Genomic DNA, 21,157 nt, shown 5'->3' on the forward strand with positions numbered 1-21,157 from the left:
ACTATTGAAAAACTTTCCCCAAGACATCATATTTTTAGGATTTTTTGCCGAAAAGTTATTAGCTTCCAAAAAGGACCGTTTTTGCGTAGACGGCTCTAACAGCCAGGCTTACTGCATAAAGTTTACCGCAGAGATGATTCTTTGAAGAGGGTTGAGTTTGAGCACGGGGTGTTTAAACCAAGTTTAAACAATTATTTGTTGGGAGCACCATACTAAGAAGTTTTGATGTTCCGGGACTCTTTGTAATGGGACATCGTATTTACTGGATACTATTTGCTGTGCGCCGCAACTCGCTTCAAGCAAAACAATGTAAATGGGCCAAAGCCGAAATGTAAACAAAGAGCCTGTCCTGCTCGTTCCTAATGTAAACATCCATCCACTGACGTAAGCAGGACAGACTGTTTGTTTACACTTAGACTTAGGTCCATTTACATTGGGTTGCTTGAAATCTGTTAAATATTTCTGGAGTTTTTTTTAAAAAGGTCCAATAAACCAAATTTCCAGTTTTTGCTTTTTGGGTGTTTTTGAAACCGTCTTGAGTCAGGGGTATTAAAAAACACCCAAAAAGCAAAAACTGAAAATTTGGTTTATTGGACCTTTAAAAAAACTCCAGATTTTAAAAATATCAAAAACTAGTCGACGCCATGCTGTTTCTGGAGAACGTTCTCCTCTCATTTGACAGCGATTTGTTTTGTTTTGCTGCTCAGCTGATGCTGATTTTAATCGCGACTTTCGTTAGACATCGCAGCCAAATTAAATTAGTGGCCCCATAGCGCTTAAATTCTGTTCCAAAAATGCGTCGAAGACAGATCGACACGTTGAAAATATTCAATTTGAAGTAAGTTGAACCTTTGCAAATCAATAACGTCACCGAAACTAGCAATAACATTAATTTTAGCGTCCAAGAGGTCAAGGAAAACGAAGAGTATCTGGTCAACTTTGACTCCGGAGGTCGGGAAATTGCGATAAACATTATCTTAGGAGCCGGATTTCCCAACGAAAAGCCCAAGCTGATCGTCAGTCCCATCTTGAACCATCCGTGGGTGAATGCGAATACGGGCGAGGTTGAAAACGCCCCGGGGATCTTGAACGTAAGTTTTTGGCTTTTTATTTTCTTTCGGAAGTCTTAATTTGATTTACCTACCTGATTTACTCGTATATGACTATCGTAAGATTGTTAATTTTGGATTCTTCACAATCGATTTCCACCTCTAAACCGGACGTCAGTTTTTAGATGTTTATGGATCTGTACTAAGAAGAGATATTCTTCTTTTCTATACAGCAAAATGTATTTTACGAAAAAGTCTGGCCTTCGTGCTCCATCTTGTTTCGCAGTCAAGAAATAGATTGTACGGAAGGTACTTTGAATATTGGTTTGGTATGCTTGACATCCGGCGTCCACATTATGTTTCTTTTTCCCTTTTATGACTTAACTTTCACATTTTCATGCATTGAACTAAACGTCCTATCCATATAGAATAATAACCCCATTTGATAAAAATAATGTTATGAATAAAAATAGTATAGTAACCCCACATTCCGGACACTGAAACACTCAGTTTTGGTGTATTTTATGAGCCGGATGCACGCGTCGATATCGCCAAATGTTACTTCATACGCGGGACAGCCATTTTGACTTTAAAAAATGATTGCTTGAATTTTGAAGCAAATTGAATGCTCCATTTATGTCGATTATAAATTACATATGACACTTCAAACTAAGAGATTATGTTTCGATCAGTGTTGTACATAATTGCGATTCGTTATTATGTCGATTGTAAGGTTACCTGCTTTCTTTTAATATAATATCTGGAGTTTTTTTTAAAAGGTCCAATAAACCAAATTTTCAGTTTTTGATTTTTGGGTGTTTTTTAATAGCCCTGACTCAAGGCGGTTTCAAAAACACCCAAAATGAAAAAACTGGAAATTTGGTTTATTGGATCTTTTAAAAAAAAACTCCAGATATTTAAGTTTCAGTTAGATGTTAAATTTATATTGTTTAGTGTTGAGACGCAACCACGAGGAGTTCGTTCGTGACCGTCATCGGGATCGGTTCGTTCTGTTTGCCGTCTGTGTGCTGAGTATTTTTTTTCGTGTTTTTTGCTAAATTCTGAGAATTGTCCGGGTTCGTTCGTTCCGTCTTCTTCCGGAAAGTACTGCGGCGCTCGTTTTTTGGCCGGAAATATGTCAGTGGGCCGCCTAAATTCGATTTTGTGACGACGATATTGAATTTGTTTTTAGTATGGCGTCGTTTGCTTCGGGTCGGAAACAAAGAAAGATGAGAAAAAACGGAAAAGGGCTTCGTCGTGTTCGTGCGCTTTCGGCAGTGGTAGTGTGCGTTCTGCATTCGTTAAACTTCGGCCGTTCGTGTGTTGTGTTGACAGCGAGAGCGGCCGATGCATCTGTCATCATCGAAACCACTGCCAGCGGTCATGATGATTGCTTGGAGAGAGAGGTCAACTGGACAAAGACCACTAAGCGCTGGCAGTTTATGCTCCTGAGAGTTATGGGAGAGTCGACAGTGCTGCAGGACTGATTTATTTTGCATATGAATTATCTTACTTTCCATTTTCACTTTCATTTTCATTTTGGTTTAATGATTTCTCTTCAATCAGTTTTAGTATATTTTTGGACAAACTTACCAAATACTTAATTAAATTTATACATTCAAACTTATCTATCTTACGACCCATTTGAACTCTATCTTTTAAGTAATTTGTGCCTTTTCTTTCTCATTATAATTTTTCCTTTCCTTAAAAATTAATAATATTATCTTTCAGCTCATAACCAAGGTAATTTGCACAATGACTTTTGACCTATATTCTATTTATTTGAACATAAACAACATAAACAACTACTATATAACATAAATATGACTGCAAACCGGAGCGTTTGGTACGGTATGTCCACGCATCCTTCCTCCCCTGTTGATTCTGAGAAATGTGATCCGTTCTCAGAATCCTCTCTGCGGTAAACACAACGCAGTAGGGCTGGCCGCTTTAATTTTTGTAATACATTTTCGGGTGTTCTCGGATGTACTGCAATTATTAATAATGACAAGAAAAGTGCTTGGGGCGTAATCTTATCACAAGACTTTCCAGCATGCTTTCATCGGACTGGCTGCGTTTGTGTTAGATTAGATTTAGTGTTGAGACGCAACCACTGTAGCTTTTGGTCGAATCCTGTGATTGGGAAGTACTTTAAAAACTCTGATCAGTTTTTCAATTCGCTATCACGGATATCTTGAGCCAATCCAGTAATCTTACATGAATTTAGGCCCGTTTTCCGGACGGATTTTTGTAGCTTTAGTTTTATCAGTTCCGGTAAGATCTGTCCATTTGGCGAGTTGCCGTAAAGCTTCATTAAAGCAAGGTTCTCCCACAGACAAACAGACGTGACTCTCCATACAAATTATTATTGAAATTCATCGTCCTTCATCAAACCACCAAATCACGGCGACGCCAGCGCTGCCTAGTGAGCTGATGCCGAAGCGCAGCCCAAACATACCAATATAAACCCTTCACTGTCATGTGTCATGTCAATGTATGCGTGAGACAATCAAGCCATAACGATTGTAAACATAATCAGCTGATCGAAATAATTTTGTTGTTGCTGATCGTCCAGTCAGCACCCGATGAAAAACATAAAAATCAACACCGATGGCCGAAGATGACGGTGGGTCGGTTCCACGGTTAGTTCTGTTTCCAATGGCAGAACTTCATGTGTCAAATCATGCGGCAGCATCAGCAACGATGCACCACAACCGCAACGACAGAGACTGAAAAACTGGTCCTCCCGTTGCTTCCAAGTTCTGTTGAAGATTCCTCCTCCACCGAAATCTCGATACCCCTGGTCACGAAAACACCAGTAGTGGAAAAATCCAATTCAAATCTACCAGAATTGGTCCCCATGATGAGCGTTTGAAACATCCGCGGGGAACGTGTCCACGGAGCAGTTAAGTTGCCCCAAACAACAAAAGCAATAAGTCGCCAAAAGGACGACCACCAGCAGCAATCTGAGCAGCAGTCCACGAGGGATAAGCATCAGGTTGCTCCGAAGGAGATGACTCCACCATAGGATCCGGCTTCCTCCGCAGTATCAGGCGCGGGGCAGCAGGGCTGTTGAGGAGGCCTCCCGGGTTTATAGTGGGGCAAAAGGTATGTCCTCGTTAGTCAGCCGCTCAAATGACCCTGACCAAGACTGACCCAATCTTGTCCAGCAAAGCCTGGATTGTGGATCATCGTTAGAATTCCTGAATTCCATCATAATTGTTTTGTTTTCATTTGCTGCCTCACACGTGCTCACGCTCAATTTAAAAACACGCATCACACACACTGAGAAAAGACGGGCGAGCTGTCACGACAGCAGCGCCATCAGCGCCGGGTGAGTGGATGCCGAAACAAAATTGCATTTGAAATAACCGTTTTAGAAGGACGATGGTTCGGCATTCGAGTGTCCCGTCTGTTTGTCTGTGGTTCTCCTGTATCCGTTATCAGATAATACTGATTTCTAATGGCTTCCTATCTGAGGACAGGCAATGAAAATTCACGAATAATGTGTGATTCAGTGTGTAGATGTATTGGTGTGTGTTTTATTCTCTACTTTGTTTTTTTTTTGTGTTTTGAAAAAGAGGAACATTAATTTAATTTCCTCACCATACTGAGGAAAGGATATGATAACACTCGAAAAATGAACTTTTTGATTCGACCTCGTAGACCTTCACGTATAGGGGAAATTCTCGTTTGTTTGTCAGTTTAAGCACTCGCTCCTAGCTCCATCCAATTAGCTGATTTTCACTATTTAAACAACTAATTGTGCAAAACTTTAGATAGAAACTTGCTTGCTCACTTCTTATTGAGCTATTTATCACTCGATTTCAGTTGAAAACGCTTTTCATTAGCTTTAATTGAATGTCAAAGTTCTGACTTGCCAACATTAGAGGCACGCTGGAATTAGATGCTGTTCCCCTACTTATCGACTCAGAATCAGATTCTGAACTAATGTCTGTGCGTATGTCTGGATGAGAGTCCGTGCACCAACAAAAAAATGCATTGTCTCCGGACTGGCTGAACCAGTAACCCTAGTTAATATTATGAAGTATTACAAATCCATATTTTCCTGCCGGAGTGAACCGAATGGGGGACTTGCAGTTTTCTACCGAGATGACCTTGACCTTGATGAGTGCTGTAATTCAATTCAGGACGGCATGCACCACATTCATCTTCGACTACGCCGAGGGAAGCCGCTTGATCTGCATGCAATCTATCGACCACCAAGTTTTGAGGCAACGAGATTCATTTCTGAGATCGAGCGCATTTTGTCCTGTAACAAAAATGGACATGACTGCGTAATTGTGGGTGATATGAATGTCGCGGTCAACCAACAGACTGTGCACACCGTGAAGGAGTACGTGCAAGTCTTGCAGTCTTACAACACTCACGTCACGAACAATGTTGTTACGCGGCCGGCTAGTTCAAATGTGTTGGATCACGTTATCTGCTCGGGATCTCTTCTCGACAAAGTGATGAACGAAACAATCTATCATGATTTGAGCGACCACTGTCTGGTAGTATCGTCATTCAACCTAGCATCCGGTACCGAGAGGATAACGCTGCAGAAAGCCATCATCGACCATAGGCGCCTGAATGAACTGTTTCACGAGTTTATGGTAGGGTTGCCGCGGGAATTGTCTGCTGAGGAGAAATTAACTGCAGTTGTTGCTAACTACAACACCATAGTAAGGCAATGCACAAAAACAGTAACGGCTCAGGCTAAAACTAAAGGTCATTGTCCCTGGATGACTTTTGATCTGTGGACGATCATACGCTGGAAGGAGAATCTTCTGAAAAGGCGACGGAAACACCCCCACGATCAGGAAGTAGCTGACATGTTGGCTCACGTGTCGCAGATGCTCCAGACTAAGAAGGATCAGAGCAAGAGAGAGTATTACCACCAGATGCTCTCAAAATGCAGTCAGAAGGCTAGTTGGAAGGTCATCGGAGATGTCCTGGGGAAAAAAGGAACGTCTGATAAACCCACTGCTGTCTACGTGAATGGAGGAGGAATTACCACAGATATGAATACAGTCTGCAATGTCTTCAATGAATTCTTCTGCAATGTTGGTCATGATCTCGCAAACGCCATTCCGAGCGATCGAGCCATCAGTCGCTTTGGCACTCTGACCTCCCAGCCCCGCTCTATGGTCCTCACCCCCGCATCATACAACGAAGTTGTCGTGCTAATCAACCAGTTAGACGCGAAGAAGTGTGCAGGTCCTGATAACATTCCCGCGTCTTTCGTGAAAACGCATTTCGAATTATTTGCTCGACTACTGGTGGACACTTTCAACGAAATCATTCAAACTGGCCAGTATCCTGAGTGTTTGAAGGTTGCTCGTGTGGTACCTATCCACAAAGCAGGTGACAAGAAGGACGTTAACAACTATCGGCCCATTTCGACTCTCTCAGTACTGGACAAACTGATCGAGAAATTGATTGTCTGCCGGATAATGAAATATGCGATCCGTCGGAAGGTCCTCTACACTCACCAGTATGGCTTCAGAACAGGTTCGAGTACATTGACAGCTACAAGTGATCTTGTTGAGGAAATTTACTCCACATTGGACTCCAAGATGTTGGCTGCGACGCTCTTCATCGATCTCAAGAAAGCGTTCGACACGATCGACCATGAACTGCTAGCACTTAAACTGGAGTTTTATGGTATTAGAGGAACACCGCTGGCGTTAATCAAAAGCTACTTACGAGGAAGATTGCAGTATGTTTCCATTGGGGAGCACACCAGTGAACGACGTCCCATCAGTATTGGAGTTCCCCAGGGGAGCAATCTGGGCCCGCTGCTGTTCTTGTTGTTTATAAACGACATTAGTAAGCTGAAACTTAACGGGAAAACGCGGCTCTTTGCTGACGACACGTCGGTATTTTACCGAGGAAAGGACTGTGCTGAACTGCAACACAAGATTGCAGAAGACATCACTTTGCTCAACGCGTACTTCAGGTCGAATGTGCTGTCCCTGAACCTAGGGAAGACTAAGTTCATGATCTTCCACACACCAAGGCGAACAATTCCTGACCACCCACCTTTGACTGTTGATGGGCAAACGATTGAAGAAGTCTCCAGTTACCCGTTCCTTGGTCTAATTCTTGACAGCACCATGGGGTGGAAACCTCATATAACTGCCCTTAAAAGCAAGCTAAGCTCACTTTGTGGAATCTTCTGGAGAATTGCTGCGTTTATTCCATACCCACAAATGAAGATGCTGTACTTTTCCCTGGTACACTCACGAATCCAGTACCTGATTGCCAACTGGGGCTCAGCATGCAAAACCGATCTGCGTGGCCTTCAAGTTCTTCAAAACCGCTGCTTGAAGATCATCTCGCGGAAACCAGCATTATTCCCCACCACTGACCTGTACTCGGACTTGACGGATTCGGTGCTGCCATTGAAAGCACTGTACGAGCTTCAAACGACGGTGCAAATTCGCAAATACTCAACGGACGCTACCCAGCACCACAACTTCAAGCTACAAGTCAGAGTCTCGTCTCGGACCACCCGCCAACAAGGAGAGTTTGTTCTGGATCGGCCATACAGCGAGTTTGGAAGGAAAAAATTTACCTATTTTGGAGGCAAACTGTACAACGCTCTATCCCGTGAATGCAAACAATCACCAACTCTGGCTGCCTTCAAGCGTCGTTTGACGATCATCATCAAGCAGAATATCCACCAATATGTTTGATACACCACTTATGCCTCTGTTTACGTTTCGTTTCATGCCACCGCCGCCCACCGCCGCCCACCGCCACCCATCGCCGCCCATCGCCCACCGCCCAACGCCCATCGCCACCCATCGCCACCCCTCACCATCACACGCCACTAACTTGAACAAACCAAGCTGTCCCGTAACAAAAAAATGTATCTTAAAAAATCCTAAATAGTTGTTAAGTAGTTAAGCACTGCCTTAAAGGAGCTCTGGCTCACTGGCACGTGCTGCAGTATTAATGAAAAATGTAAAGATCGATGAAAAGATGAGAGGGCATGTAGCCCTACTCCATAAAAAAAGAAATAATCAGAATATCAGAATATGAAAAATAAGACAAACCGAGCCTAACTCCGAATGGAGTAGGTGAATGTTCCAACTTCCAGTTGGATGTGCGTAATTCGGTCTTTATAAAAAAAAAAAAAAAAATTGAAAAATATCAGGGTGGCCACTCAAGTCGGGAAATCGGGAAAGTCGGGAAAATGTCGGGAATTCGATAAAATCCGCCAAAAATCTGGAAAAAGTCGAGAATTTGTGATTTTTTGTCAAAAGGTCGGGAATCCCAAGCATTGCTGTTTGAAAATTATTTTCTCATTTTGTAATATTTTATACGATTTTCAAAATGATTTCACTCAATAATTGAATTATTCTACTCTAATATCTTACTTTAAATTCAAGGTTCCTTTCACAATTTCAATCTTTTTGATAATGCGCAGGATTTTTAAGCCATTAATAATCCCATTAAATATTGGGTGCATTTGACACAGATTTTCAAATGTGTTTTTTTAATTGAAAGATTTTTATTAATTTTAGTTTATTAAACAAGAACAATGTAGCAAACAACTAATATAGAAATAGATCCTAATTTCAACAATTATGGCCAGCGTAAAGTTATGATTCTGTTTCATTTTGTCTCATTGATTGATTATGAGAAAAAAAATCCAACAATGGTTTATTTTTGTGGTTCATGTCATTTCAATTTTTTTTTCTTTCTTAAAGTTTCTCTTAAATTTTTTTGTGAGCATGGGTCTTGATTTTCAGTCATCGGAAAACTTTTTTTTTATTTAAAAATATCGAATAAGATTAAATCGTTGTTAATGCTGGATGAAAAAAAAATGTTTTACGAATTGGAAATATTAAAAAAAATTGACATTGCAATACAAATAAATCCAAGAAATTTTGATGTTAGTTATTGCAAATATGTTTAAATTATTTGTGTTTTCATTTTGAATACAATAATTTTGAATAGTGGAAATAAAAATTCTTATCAAAAAATACAGATAAATGCTGACAACGAGACAAATTAAATTTATTCAAAAATTCAATATCAAAATTAAAATGGGAACTTGGTAAAAACATTAAATATATTTAACAAATTCTTAGATATTTTTCAATATTCTTTGATAGAATAATAACAGTAATCATGATTTAAGCGTTGTTTGATTTAAAATAAAATTTTAAATTAAACTATCTTTAACTTTTTGCCATTTCCAGTTGAAACAAAGTATCCTATACGTTTATGTACCAATTTTAAAAATAAACATTGAAATTATAAGTATTGTTAATCATCCAGATATTTTCAAAAAAACACATTAGTAGTTAAAAACAAAATAAAAACATTAACAATTAGTTACGTTTCTGCTCTGAACCAAAATTGAAGTTTTTTTTTATTTTTTTTTTTTGTTATGTTTCTGTATTTTTCGAAAATTGGCAACAGTTTGATTTTTGTTTGGAATCATTTTTATGATAAGAAATGGCTATTATTTGAGTTTCTGGAAAAGTCGGGAAAAATTCGGGAATTTGAAAAAAGGGTTTGAGTGGTCACCCTGCTGAAAAGTACTTCAAAAGTTATGCTAAAAAACAATTTTGGCCAAAGTTCGGAAGATTGCAGTAAGCGAAGGGTGTTTTTTTTGTAGGAAAGTCCATCTTGTTACATATTAATAAAAAGGTATTTGATAGACCTTTGCAATGAGCCTAAAATTTCGAAGATCTGATAACCCTATCAAAAGTTATGAACACTTAAGTGTTATTCATGCACTTTTCGGAAGTACAATCTCAAATATTTTGTTGAAAATGATGCCTGGATCTAGCATGCAACTCATCCTTGGATGAGTTATCAAAAGACCTTTTAAATTAGCCCAAAATATTCAAGATCTGACAACCCTATGAAAAGTTATGAGCACTTAAGTGTTAATTAAATTCATTTTTAAAGCCAGATCTCAGAAATTTTGATAAAAATGACGCCCGGAACAGTCCAATGAAAAAAGGGTTGTAAAATGTATTATATATCAGTACAGTTGTATTTCAATCATTAGTTTTTAAAAATCCAACATTTGTTGTGTTATAATTTTTCGTTAGAAAACAATAGTCCACGTGTGAGAGGGGGTCCAGAATTTCAAAAAAAAAGTATTCACGTGTTTTATGGATGGCTCCACAGATATTGCCACAGTTTTGAATATTAATTTACCAGATAGGCTCAAATCAGGAATAACATTTCAATCTCTTTCCAGTACACCATCCACTCCGACTTGGGCCGCATCGTGCAGGCCGTCAGCCGCGAGTTCGAGAAGCATCCCCCAGCACTGCTCAACGAGTCCGGATCCAATTCCCACCAGAACGGTTCCCATTCCACTACAGAGCAAGACAAGCGAAATGCCGCCGCATCGCCCAGCGGAGAACCGGACGTTTTTGGGCTACAAGCGTTAACCCTGGAAGAACTGGCCCGGCTTAACAGTGACGAGGACTATTTGGAGGGTTTCATCGAAAAGTTGGGATTCGTGCAGAATCAGAGCAACGAGATGGAAAATTTGATGGGACAGATCGAGACGATCGCGACGGAAAATTTAGCTAAGCGGCAGTTGATAATGGACCGGCGGGAGAAGTTGGAGAGGATGGTGCTTGACTTTAAAGAGTTGGGTGAAAAGTATGATGGAAACAATAGGAAGTTTCAGCAAAAGTCGGAAGATTTTTCGCCACAGCATATTAAGGAACTGTTGCAGATTGCCGTGTCTGCGGCGGATTCCAAGAGTGACGAAGAGGCGCAAAAGTTTCTGGCTGGGGACTCGGATGTGGGCACGTTTTTGAATAATTTTATTGAAACCCGGAAGAAGTACACAATGCGGAAGGCCAAAGAGGACCGGCTAGTGCAGCAACTGACCGCGCTGGAACGATCGGCCGCTTTTTGAGCGGGATTTCTTGGTGTGATAGTGATTAAAAGCATTCTTTGGTTACTTATTGTTTATTATGATATCTAGGTGTATATTTATATATATTTGTACGAAATCGATTGAATAAATCTTGAGCAAACATTCAACTGGTTTTATCATGTGGGAAAGAATCCTAATCAGCTGCAGCTGACACCAAAGATAGCATTCTCTCAAACCCCCTTCTTTTTCAAACAAAGAACCGAACACGAAGTCGCACTCGAACTGCATCGGAATGTAAACCTTCCGAGTGCGCAGACTCTCTCTCGCGGAACTACCTCATCCCAAACCCCCAAAAATACCCGACTCCAGCTTAATGCAATTTCAAATTACTGTATGTCACCCACTGTACTACAGGGCACATGAATGGAGCATGCAATCTGAAATGTAAAAAACGTGTTTCGTCCCCGCACCACCCACGCGCGGGAGACTTGTTGACTTCCCGCTGGGGGTCGGTGTCGTTGGCCAGACTAGCGCCACAAAATCGAGTCGAGTCAGCAGGCTGACCAATGTCAACTTGCGGAAAGGGACAGAGTTGAGACTTCCAAAATCTTTGGCGCCATAATTTTATTAACGACCTTTTTGATTTTTTTTTATTTTTAGTAGAATCAAGTGGCGCTGCGATCGCTAACAAAGTTAATCTGTCAAACTCTACTTGTTGTCGAATTTTACTTGCACATAATTTTAAACAAATTCTACTGCGCAAAAAAAAAATCCAAATAAAAACTAATTTTAAATACAAAAACAACATGCTTCAAATTTCATCCCTGTCGGCAAATTAAATTTTCATCCTCGACGAAAAAATGCACTACCTACATGTTGCGCGGAATCACGCGTTCGCTCTTTCTGGCATGCTCTCTCACCGAACGACTCCTTATCAAAAAGTCTCCTCTCTCTTCTCCCAGGAGCTCCCCAGTCAGTAAACCACCCCACATGTGCTTTGCTCAGATGAGTGAGAAAAGTCATTACCACCCACTGGTTGCGGACCGTGAGCGGTGGTGAATTGAGTTTTTATTTTTTATTTTAGCATGACAGGAAACGAACCCATCACCTTCCGCTTACAAGGCGATACCCGTAACCTCACGGCCACGGTAGCTCGGCAATTGCATTTCTATAGCTGCCTTGAAGACTATTTCCCGTGGTGATTTAAAAATATGTTACGTTCAAGTAAATTGACTGTAGTTGCACTATGACTAATTGTATCAAACAAAAAATTAAACAAAGTATAACAGTTGAAATTAACACTTCGTCGCCGTCTTGCTAACTTGTCGCACGTGCATTTTGGACTAACTTGAGCTAAGAACGCTATTTTGTGCAGCTCGCAGTTCCTCACCTTTTGACCATCACAGATCCCCGAAATTCGATTTCAATCCTGAGATATTCAATAAAAACAAAAAAAAACACAGTGCATTTTTGTCACTTTACATATGAAAGAAGCTTCAATCTTGTCGTGCTATCTTGTCACTCCCTGAAAATTGATGTAAGTGCGACAACTGGCCAAAGGGATTTCGTTCAGAACGCGTTTGACGCACGTACAACTTAGACTACCGTAAACATTTGTGTTGTAACTCGGGACTCCCGCAACCAACTTCAACCAAACTTCGGGACAATGCAAAGAATGGTCAGCCAAACAAAACGTGTTTATTATTGTTTACATTGCGTGCTCTAGTTTCTGTTTGTTCAAGGCAGACTAGTGGCAAGCTTGTCAAAAAGTGAACCTCGCTTTTGACAGTCCATATAGGGTGAACGCTCCATAAACTGGTTGCACAAAATAGGGTATACAGGCCATTTATGAGTAAATTTGAAAATAAGTTTATTTAATATTAAGGTTTATAATTTGAAATTGTTATTTATTGTCTAGTTAATTTTTTTGTTAAGACCGAGCCATGCGGTAATGCTTCCGCCTCGTAAATGGGAGTTCAAAACCCGGTGCGGACCAACATAGCTGGTGATCGTTTTCCTTCTGGATTCGATTTCTAAGTAAGTAAGTAGTAGTTTATCGTCACAAGCTGGGCATTATCTTCTTGGAATATTGACACTTAACACTAAAATATGTTAATAAGGTAACATTAAAAAATGTGAACAATTGACTTCGTCCTGAAAAGGCTGAATTATATTTCATTTTTTCTAGTTATTTATTTTTAGTCAAAACATATTCAAAATTTTCACAAACAAAATCTTTTTTTCAATTGCGCATTTGCTGGCTCTTTTACCCTATATTTAGCGTCAGAGGGGTAAAGCGACCAAATAGCGGGGTCCACGGTCCAACCAATGTGAGTATCGTGGCCCGTATATACAATTTGACAATCTTGCCATCAGGCTGGTTCAAGGTCAATTAAAATTAAAACGCGTTTTTCTCGGAACGTCGAAATGGCGGGGAAAGGGGAAGGTGGGGCAAGAGGAACAATCGCTCGTACGGCCGTAATTTTTAAACTTTTGATTATTTCCAGTATGAGAAATTGTTGCTAACAATGCAATTAGCTGATTCTACCGTCAAAATGACGTACCGTAAACTGGGGTGACTTTGATAGCCCGGGGTGACTTTGATAGGTTTTTCAAATGCCCGTCAAATTAATATCTAAACATTTTTGAGAATTTTAAGTATGTAAGCATTAAGGGACAGCTTATTATCGAACATATATGCAAAAATGTGACTGTTACATTGGATGTATCAAAATTAGTGGCCAAATCCAATTTCTATCAATGTCACCCCGGGCTATCAAAGTCACCCCAGTTTACGGTAAACAACACGACTTACACCTATTAAAAGTATGATTTAACTTTTGGTTATTTTTGTTGAGAGTTTTAAAAAAATCTTTTTTGCAATTCCGTCGTGAAACTAATTATTTTTCCTGTCATTCTTGAACGACGAAACAGCCTACTTTTCTGTGCCAAAAATAACAGAATCGAATAATAACCCTTTTCAAAACAAATGCTGAAAAGTTATGCTTTTCAACATTTTTTGACTCCATGCATGGACATTTTTCTATAATTCTGTTCAAAGGGTGTTTTCGGAATTGCAAAAAAACGTTGTATGGAACTCGTTGCAAAACTTGATTTTTTCATCACTCGTCGTATTTATCCAACTCGGTGAACCTCGTGTTGAGTACCCCTCGTTTGAGTACTAGTCAAATGACAGTACAAATACATGTAACGCGCGTTCTCTAACTTACCTTAAATAAACGAGCTTGTGCTCTATTCGGCCTCTTTTACCGCTGAACTCCAAACGGACGACATCGTACTTTCTGCTCTGCAAACCTTATCACAACACAACTCTCATCTCTAAATCCCGGTTGTTTTAATTGGCGACGAAGGAGTGAAGAACTACGCGAGCGATTTTTTTCTTTCGGTGGTGTATTTAATCGGACAGTTTTTTTTAAATCAATTTTTCCTTTGCGGGATTGAAACGATCGTCCTGTTCGGGTGTGCACGCATCGGAGAAGAAATTTGCTGGCCATTGTGTGCGAGTAGCGGTGGCACCATTTTGTTTTCTACAAACCGACGCCGAGTGAGCATCAGCAAAAAACCGAGGATTCTGTCGGTGTGCCTGGAAGTGCGGTACCTGTTGGCCGGAGATTTGCATCGGAACGGTTGCAGCACGGCGAATTCCGTGGTTCGGGCGGCAAGTGGCACGATTTTGCGCGGCGTATTCCGGTGGATTTTGCTGATTCGGTGCGGTGAAGGTTCTGCTTTTGCGGTGGTTTGGAGCGTCGGCAGTTCCGGCGGCATTTTGGGACAAAGGAGAGCGTTCGTTGGCGGCGGTGACCAGGCGATTTGTTCTTGGACCGGGAGAAAGCAGCTTTGGTAAGCTAGGGCATTTGGGGTCAAGTGATCTTTTGCCAAAAATAATTTCAATAAAAAAAATAATTCCTTAGCAAGTATCACTGAGGAGTTTGTGAGGAAAAATTCATGTGAGCTTATTAATCGACTAAAACCGGGTTGCTTTGTAAGTGTGTGTGTGAATCTTTTGTTCGTTTGAACAAAGGGTTTCGCCATTTTATTTATTGGTTCATTAAGAGAGTTTTTCTTTTCTTTAATTTAGTGAGGCCAAATTGCCACGGTGTAATTCAGCTGTTTGAGCCGGTGCACAAACTTTTGCTTCGCTGAACGACGTTTTCCTGTGCTGAAGCACGGTGCGCACGACGAGTTTGTGCAGGAGGTTAAGTTTGCTTGCTGGCAAAGGCCGGGTGCGAGATCGGTGAGTAGCAAGCTTTTCTTTGATTTGATCCCTGGATTTGCAGTAATAGAGATTTTTGTGTGTTTTCTTTTTATTTTTTCTTTGGGAAATTTGGAATTTGATTTTTTTTTTACCTGATTTTTGATATCAAGACATGGGTTCGAACGGGTTAGCTACCTCTATTGAGATGTTTAGAAAGGGTACGTCATTTACGGACTGGTCAGATCGACTGGCCTATACCTTTCACGCAAATCAAGTTGCGGCTGATCGCCAAAAATCGCATTTCATGACGATTTGCGGACCGTTTCTTTTTTCTCAATTAAAGCTGCACTACAGCAAAGATGAGCTGGATAAAGCCTCTTATGCTGATATTGTGTTAAAACTGAAACAAAAATTGGACAAAACGGAGCCGGACTTAGTCCAGCGCTTTCGTTTTAGTCAACGAAACCAGCAACATGATGAATCCATTGAGGATTTCGTGCAGGCGGTCAAGCTGCAGGCGGAATTCTGTGGTTTTGGGGCGTTTAAGGACGTGGCCATCATGGACAGGGTTCTGGCGGGTCTTCTTGACGGGAATCTCAAAGAGAATTTGCTGAAGGAGGAAGGTTTGACTTTGGACAAGATGGACAACTTCATAACAACATGGAACATAGCAAAACAAAACGTTAAAGCGTTAAACAATCAACCTGGAGGATCTCAATTGGGACAGTACAGTTACTTTACACCAGAACAAATTCATTACATTCAAAAGACAACAACACAAAGACAAGGGTCTTCACGGTACGGAAATTACAGACAAAATGATGGGTTGCAAAATTTTCCAGAAAGGCGAAACAATTCCAGATTTCAGCCTTATAAAAACTACAATTCTGATTCTCAAGTTTACACTAACCGAAGGTTCAATAACCAAACACAACAACAAAGGTATTTTGACAAAAGCTATGATAGGAGATATCCTCAGACTAGAATTTCGTGTGATTTTGTGGGAAAATGGGTCATTCTAAGCAAAATTGCTTCAAACTTGATTACTTTAACAGACAATTTGTGAATTTCATGGGTGAGAGTACTGCAGATGATTATTCCTGCAATGAAGGTGGTGAAATTGAGTACGCAAATGCGGAAATGTTCAACCAAATAGAAAACTTTCAAGATAATAACGACCAATGCATGAAAATTTTTACTGTCTTGAACACAACATATATTAAGCTGGATGAAACACAAATAGAGGACCAAATGGTTGATTTGGAAGTTGATGATAGTTGCTTGTTGAATGACAGCACATTTTCTATACCAATTGATGATGATAGTTATGTTGACATTGATTTGAAAAAATTGTTTACCCCGAATTGGGAGGATGATTCGATTTTGGATTTGAACGATGTGTTTGATAAGACTTGTTATAATATTGATGAAAATTGTGATGATGCCCCAAATTGGGATGAAAATTTGTTTTGTGGTTTTGGATTTTTACAGGATGAGGACATGGAAGGTGGTGAATGTAAGAATGTTGGTTTTAATGAACTTTTAGCAGATGTCAGCGTGAGTTTTGAAGGTGCCCCAAATTGGGAAGAAAATGTTGTGTGTGGTTTGAATAATTTATTTTTGTATGACGATATTTTGGATATGAAACAAGATGTGATGTTGGAAAATAACGTGGGTTCGATTGAACATAATTTTGATAACAAAAGGAATATTTCAAGCAATGCAATAGCAGCAAATTTATATTATACCTCAAATTGGGAAGACAGTGACAATTTTGATAACTGTGAGAGTTCGGACAAAAAGCTGCTGATTGGCAATGATGGTTGTGGACTTGAGTGTTGTATTGATGATGTTCAGAATTTGATTTTAACCCCAATTTGGGGAATGTTTCAAGAAAGTTCGGAAAGTGTTTGTTTTGAAAAAGTATTATTTGACGAAGTTTCTGAGATGTCAGGGCGAAAAGGTAGTAGTTTGAGTTTAAAGCTATGTACATCTAATTTGAAAAACGAGTATGATATGCAAAACATTGAATTGATGATAATATTTTTGATTATGATTGCTGTAATTGTTTGCCATAATGGGTTTAAAGCTATACCAAATTCGTTGTTTCTGTACGAACTGATGACTGAAATTTTGACGAGCATTGCAAATTTGCAATTTATTTTGATTTTGAGTAAAGGATGTACTAAAAAGTTAGACAATCGCTTTGTTGACGATTTTTGTGGTCGGCATGATCAAAAATTTGTGGACGATTGCTGGTTGTTAAATGACAAAGTTGGCAAACCGCTATATTTACAAAGCGGGAAATTGAAATGTTTACAAGTCATCTATGCCAAATCATTAAATCTGTTTTTGGAAAGTCATATTTGGTACACAATTGAGAAACAACAAGTGTTGGACAGGAATCTTATTAAAAGCATCAAACCAAAGCTGTTGGTTTGTTTGCTTGAATGTAATTGTTTGCTGGACAGTTTGGCAATAGTCATTGTGTTATTCATATTTTTGAGATTAGTTTTCTCAATTTGTTTGCTAAGAAACCTTATTCGCGGGCTGACGAAAGTGACGAATGGAGAATTCCATAATTTTAGTTTGTTGGTCATTTGTTCAATTCAGTTCATTAATTTTATTCAAGACGATGATTGTCTGTCATGGAAATTTAGTTTAATTTCAAATAGTTGTGTGTGCAATGGTACATTGAATGAAAAGCAAATTATAAACAAGTTAAACTATAGAATACCTAAAACTAAAACTTTTCAAGAGAAGTGTTTGACAGATGATCAGATAGTAGATGTGGAAACTCAATGGTTTCAATGGAAACTTTTTGAAAGGGTGGTGAATGAGGTAGTCTCTTTAACTTGGGACATACCTAGCATATATTTTCATAAAATAGATCAAAATATCTTGATTCCATGCATTGTTTGCATTAATTCTCAATCGAAAATCCACAATAGTGATGAATTACTTGTTGTTTCAAGGTCCATTGGCTTTGTTCACAGGCTGATATGCTGGATTTCTGTCCTGAGTTTTAGAGTTGTTATTACAGTTTTCATTATAAATTTCCTAAAACAATTTTATTTGTATTTTAAACAGATACTCATTCAACACGGTTCCCAGTGTAGCGAAGACAAGAAAGCGCGATGGCGGCTAGTAGCACGAACCGTCGTGTTGTGGACTCGAAGGAGATGTGCTGTTCGTGGTGACTGGCAATCAAAGAGGTTACTGGTGGAGTGCAGCAAACGAAATGACCTTCTACTGAAGACGAAATGCGAAACGACATGGAGATTTCGAACGAGGACACGTGTGGTGCTGGATGCGGCAGATACCGTCCGTTTAGGGGTGTCTCTGAACGGAAAGGAACAAAACGTAAAAACGCAAAAAGTGACTATTTTAAATTCCTCAACAATATTTTCATTCGAATAGTACAAAAAGTTGTATTAGATTTTTGGTTGATTCATAACCTTGCTTATCATTTCATTAATGAGTTCGATTAACTTTAGTTTTAAGCAAAGGGGGAAGGACTGTTGAGTACCCCTCGTTTGAGTACTAGTCAAATGACAGTACAAATACATGTAACGCGCGTTCTCTAACTTACCTTAAATAAACGAGCTTGTGCTCTATTCGGCCTCTTTTACCGCTGAACTCCAAACGGACGACATCGTACTTTCTGCTCTGCAAACCTTATCACAACACAACTCTCATCTCTAAATCCCGGTTGTTTTACCTCGTTGGATAAATGTACGACTCGTGCTGAAAAAATCCTCTTTTCACAACTTGTTGCATAAACTACTATTTCAGGAGGGGCAAGTGTACCATATGGACTTTTAGTATGGAAAAAAATACGAATCTCTGTAACAACATATTTTATTGGGAAATGAATACGTAAAAGTACATAAAAACTGATAAACAGTTGATAAAGAAAATTGACAACACAAAATACCGTGATATTATGAAAATTTACTATTTATCATCTAAGTAATTATTTTTTTCGAAAAAACGATCAAATTTGTAGTAAAATATATTCGGAACGGTTTCCAGATTGGCCAATGTTCAAAAAATCGTAGCAAATCGATAATTTGAACTTATTGATTCGATTTTACCTTCATTTGAAAGCTTTTCTTGCGATCTTTCGAATGCTGTATCGAACATCTGCAAATTTTAACTTTAATATGAAGTTTTGAAGAATTACTTTGACCCTTGAAATCCACAAATTCGGAACACTTTTTTCTTAAGAATGTAAACAAACTTTGGATCTCTCCAGAAGTACATATTTATTACCAAATAATGACTTCACACACTGAAACCAATGAAACTCAAGCTTAGTGATGTTTTATACATGGTTTGATAATTTTTTTTGTGAAAATACCAGTTAAATTCAGGTGTTCCACAATTGTGGGTGGCACAATAACATCCCACAAATATGAAACAGGCCATTTGGAGGCAGTGTTTTGCTGCTCTGGGCAAAATAGTCTTTTTTTCTTAACTTATTTTTATTAGATCCTTTTAGGTGCTGTGACCAGGTTGGGACCGAGGATCAGTAAAACAATATATAATAACAAAAAAACTCCTTAAATTCCATACATGGAGATCATGTAACTGACGAGGGTTACTTGGTCCAAGCGGGTCTTGCAGGTCTTGAACCTGCCGATGTACTCGGAGAAAATCCTCCACAACTCAGCCGAACTGTAGAGTACCTCCCCGGCTTCCTTCTCCGTGGCTCCACCGTCTCGGGGGCCACCTTGGCTGCTTCCTGCGGAACGAGGGCAATCCTTGGATTTTCCGTCCGGAACTGCGCCCGGCAGCGGAGGGAACTCCGCCGGCGTAAACGGCGGAACTGCTGGACTCTGCTTCTCCGCCTTCCTTGCCGGCGGTTTCGGTTTCGACGCCTGCTGGCGCCTCCGGATGATGTCCGCACGCTTAGAGCAGCTGCGGTCCGTGGCTTCAGAGCAGTTGGCACATCGCTTCGGCTCGGCTTCTTGGACTTTGCACTCGTCCGTCTTGTGGGGATCCCCAAAGTTGTTGCACCTCCCTTTCAGGTGACAGTTTCTGGTTCCATGACCCAGCTGCAAGCAGTTCCTGCACTGGGTCACGTTCGGCCGCTTGTTCCGGTAGGCCTTCCACCGGATGATAGTGCTTGCCACAACTTTCATTGCAGAGAGCTTCTTCAGATTGGTGTATCCCTTGGGGAAGACCACAATGTACGGAGTTTCGTCCACGGTGTACTTTTCCTTCCGCTTGATGACATGCACCTCCAGCGCGTCCAGCTTGAGATCCCTCTTCACAAGGTACTTGACCTCGTCCGGTTTCAGTTCATCAGGAAAATCACGAAGAACCACCCGAAGATTTCGTTCGCTCCACCGATCGTGGGTGTAGAATTCCACTTTCTTCTTCTTGAGTAGCTCTTGCAACTTGTCAAAATCTTTGACAGAGAAGCAGGTCATCATGGTTCCAAATCGGGTTAGTTTGTAAATCGGTTTGAAACCTAATTTACAACTTTCCACTATCACCACGAGCTTGTAAAAATCCGTGGTGTTCTTCACCACCAAAGGTGGTTGCTTTTGTTTTCCTGCCGACTGGCCGGGTGGTGGAACTGCTGGGGCGTCCCCTCCTCCTGCTGGGCTGGCATTGTTGTTGTTTTTGTTATCCGCTAGCGGGCTGAACTTGTTGTTGTTGAGCAGGGTCTTCTCAACTTTTTCTCCTTCGATGCCGATTCCAGTGACCTCGCTGGACTTCTTCCGCTTCCGATTCCCGCGGACGGGACGAAAATCTTCCTCCTCGGAGGATTCCTCCACCTCCATCTGTCAAAAACTTCCAAGCACGCGAGATGACAACACGAGCAAAACACGTCTTAACTTGTCGCTGGCTGGCGACTGAGTCCGGCAAAATAGTCTTGGAATGAAGTTTTTTGTTCAAAGAGTACTACTTTTACTAGTGAAATAGCAAGATAATGTCCAAATGAAGGTTCTAAAAATAGTAAGGTCGACAGTAAAGCTACTTTTGGCATGCTATTGACAAATTATCATA

At 40.2% G+C, this 21,157-nt stretch overlaps 1 protein-coding gene across 1 annotated transcript; it reads left to right on the top strand.

Moving 5' to 3' along the window:
- The first annotated feature begins 688 nt into the window (after positions 1 to 688).
- LOC6042554 (vacuolar protein sorting-associated protein 37A) lies at positions 689 to 11,087 on the top strand. Its single transcript, XM_038264402.1, has 3 exons — positions 689 to 838; positions 899 to 1,091; positions 10,285 to 11,087. Exons 1-3 carry the CDS (start codon positions 795 to 797, stop codon positions 10,957 to 10,959), a joined length of 912 nt encoding a protein of 303 aa, XP_038120330.1. The 5' UTR covers positions 689 to 794; the 3' UTR covers positions 10,960 to 11,087.
- Positions 11,088 to 21,157: the final 10,070 nt, after the last annotated feature.

This window comes from Culex quinquefasciatus, chromosome 3 (assembly GCF_015732765.1).
Source record: "Culex quinquefasciatus strain JHB chromosome 3, VPISU_Cqui_1.0_pri_paternal, whole genome shotgun sequence".
Classification (NCBI taxonomy): Eukaryota; Metazoa; Arthropoda; class Insecta; order Diptera; family Culicidae; genus Culex; species Culex quinquefasciatus.

Bases quoted from the DNA above. Each gene is read 5' to 3' on its own strand.
- LOC6042554 (XM_038264402.1), top strand. From the start codon at position 795: ATGCGTCGAAGACAGATCGACACGTTGAAAATATTCAATTTGAA. The intron at 839-898 runs GTAAGTTGAACC...CATTAATTTTAG, and splicing joins TTGAAAATATTCAATTTGAA to CGTCCAAGAGGTCAAGGAAA. The intron at 1,092-10,284 runs GTAAGTTTTTGG...ATCTCTTTCCAG, and splicing joins ACGCCCCGGGGATCTTGAAC to TACACCATCCACTCCGACTT.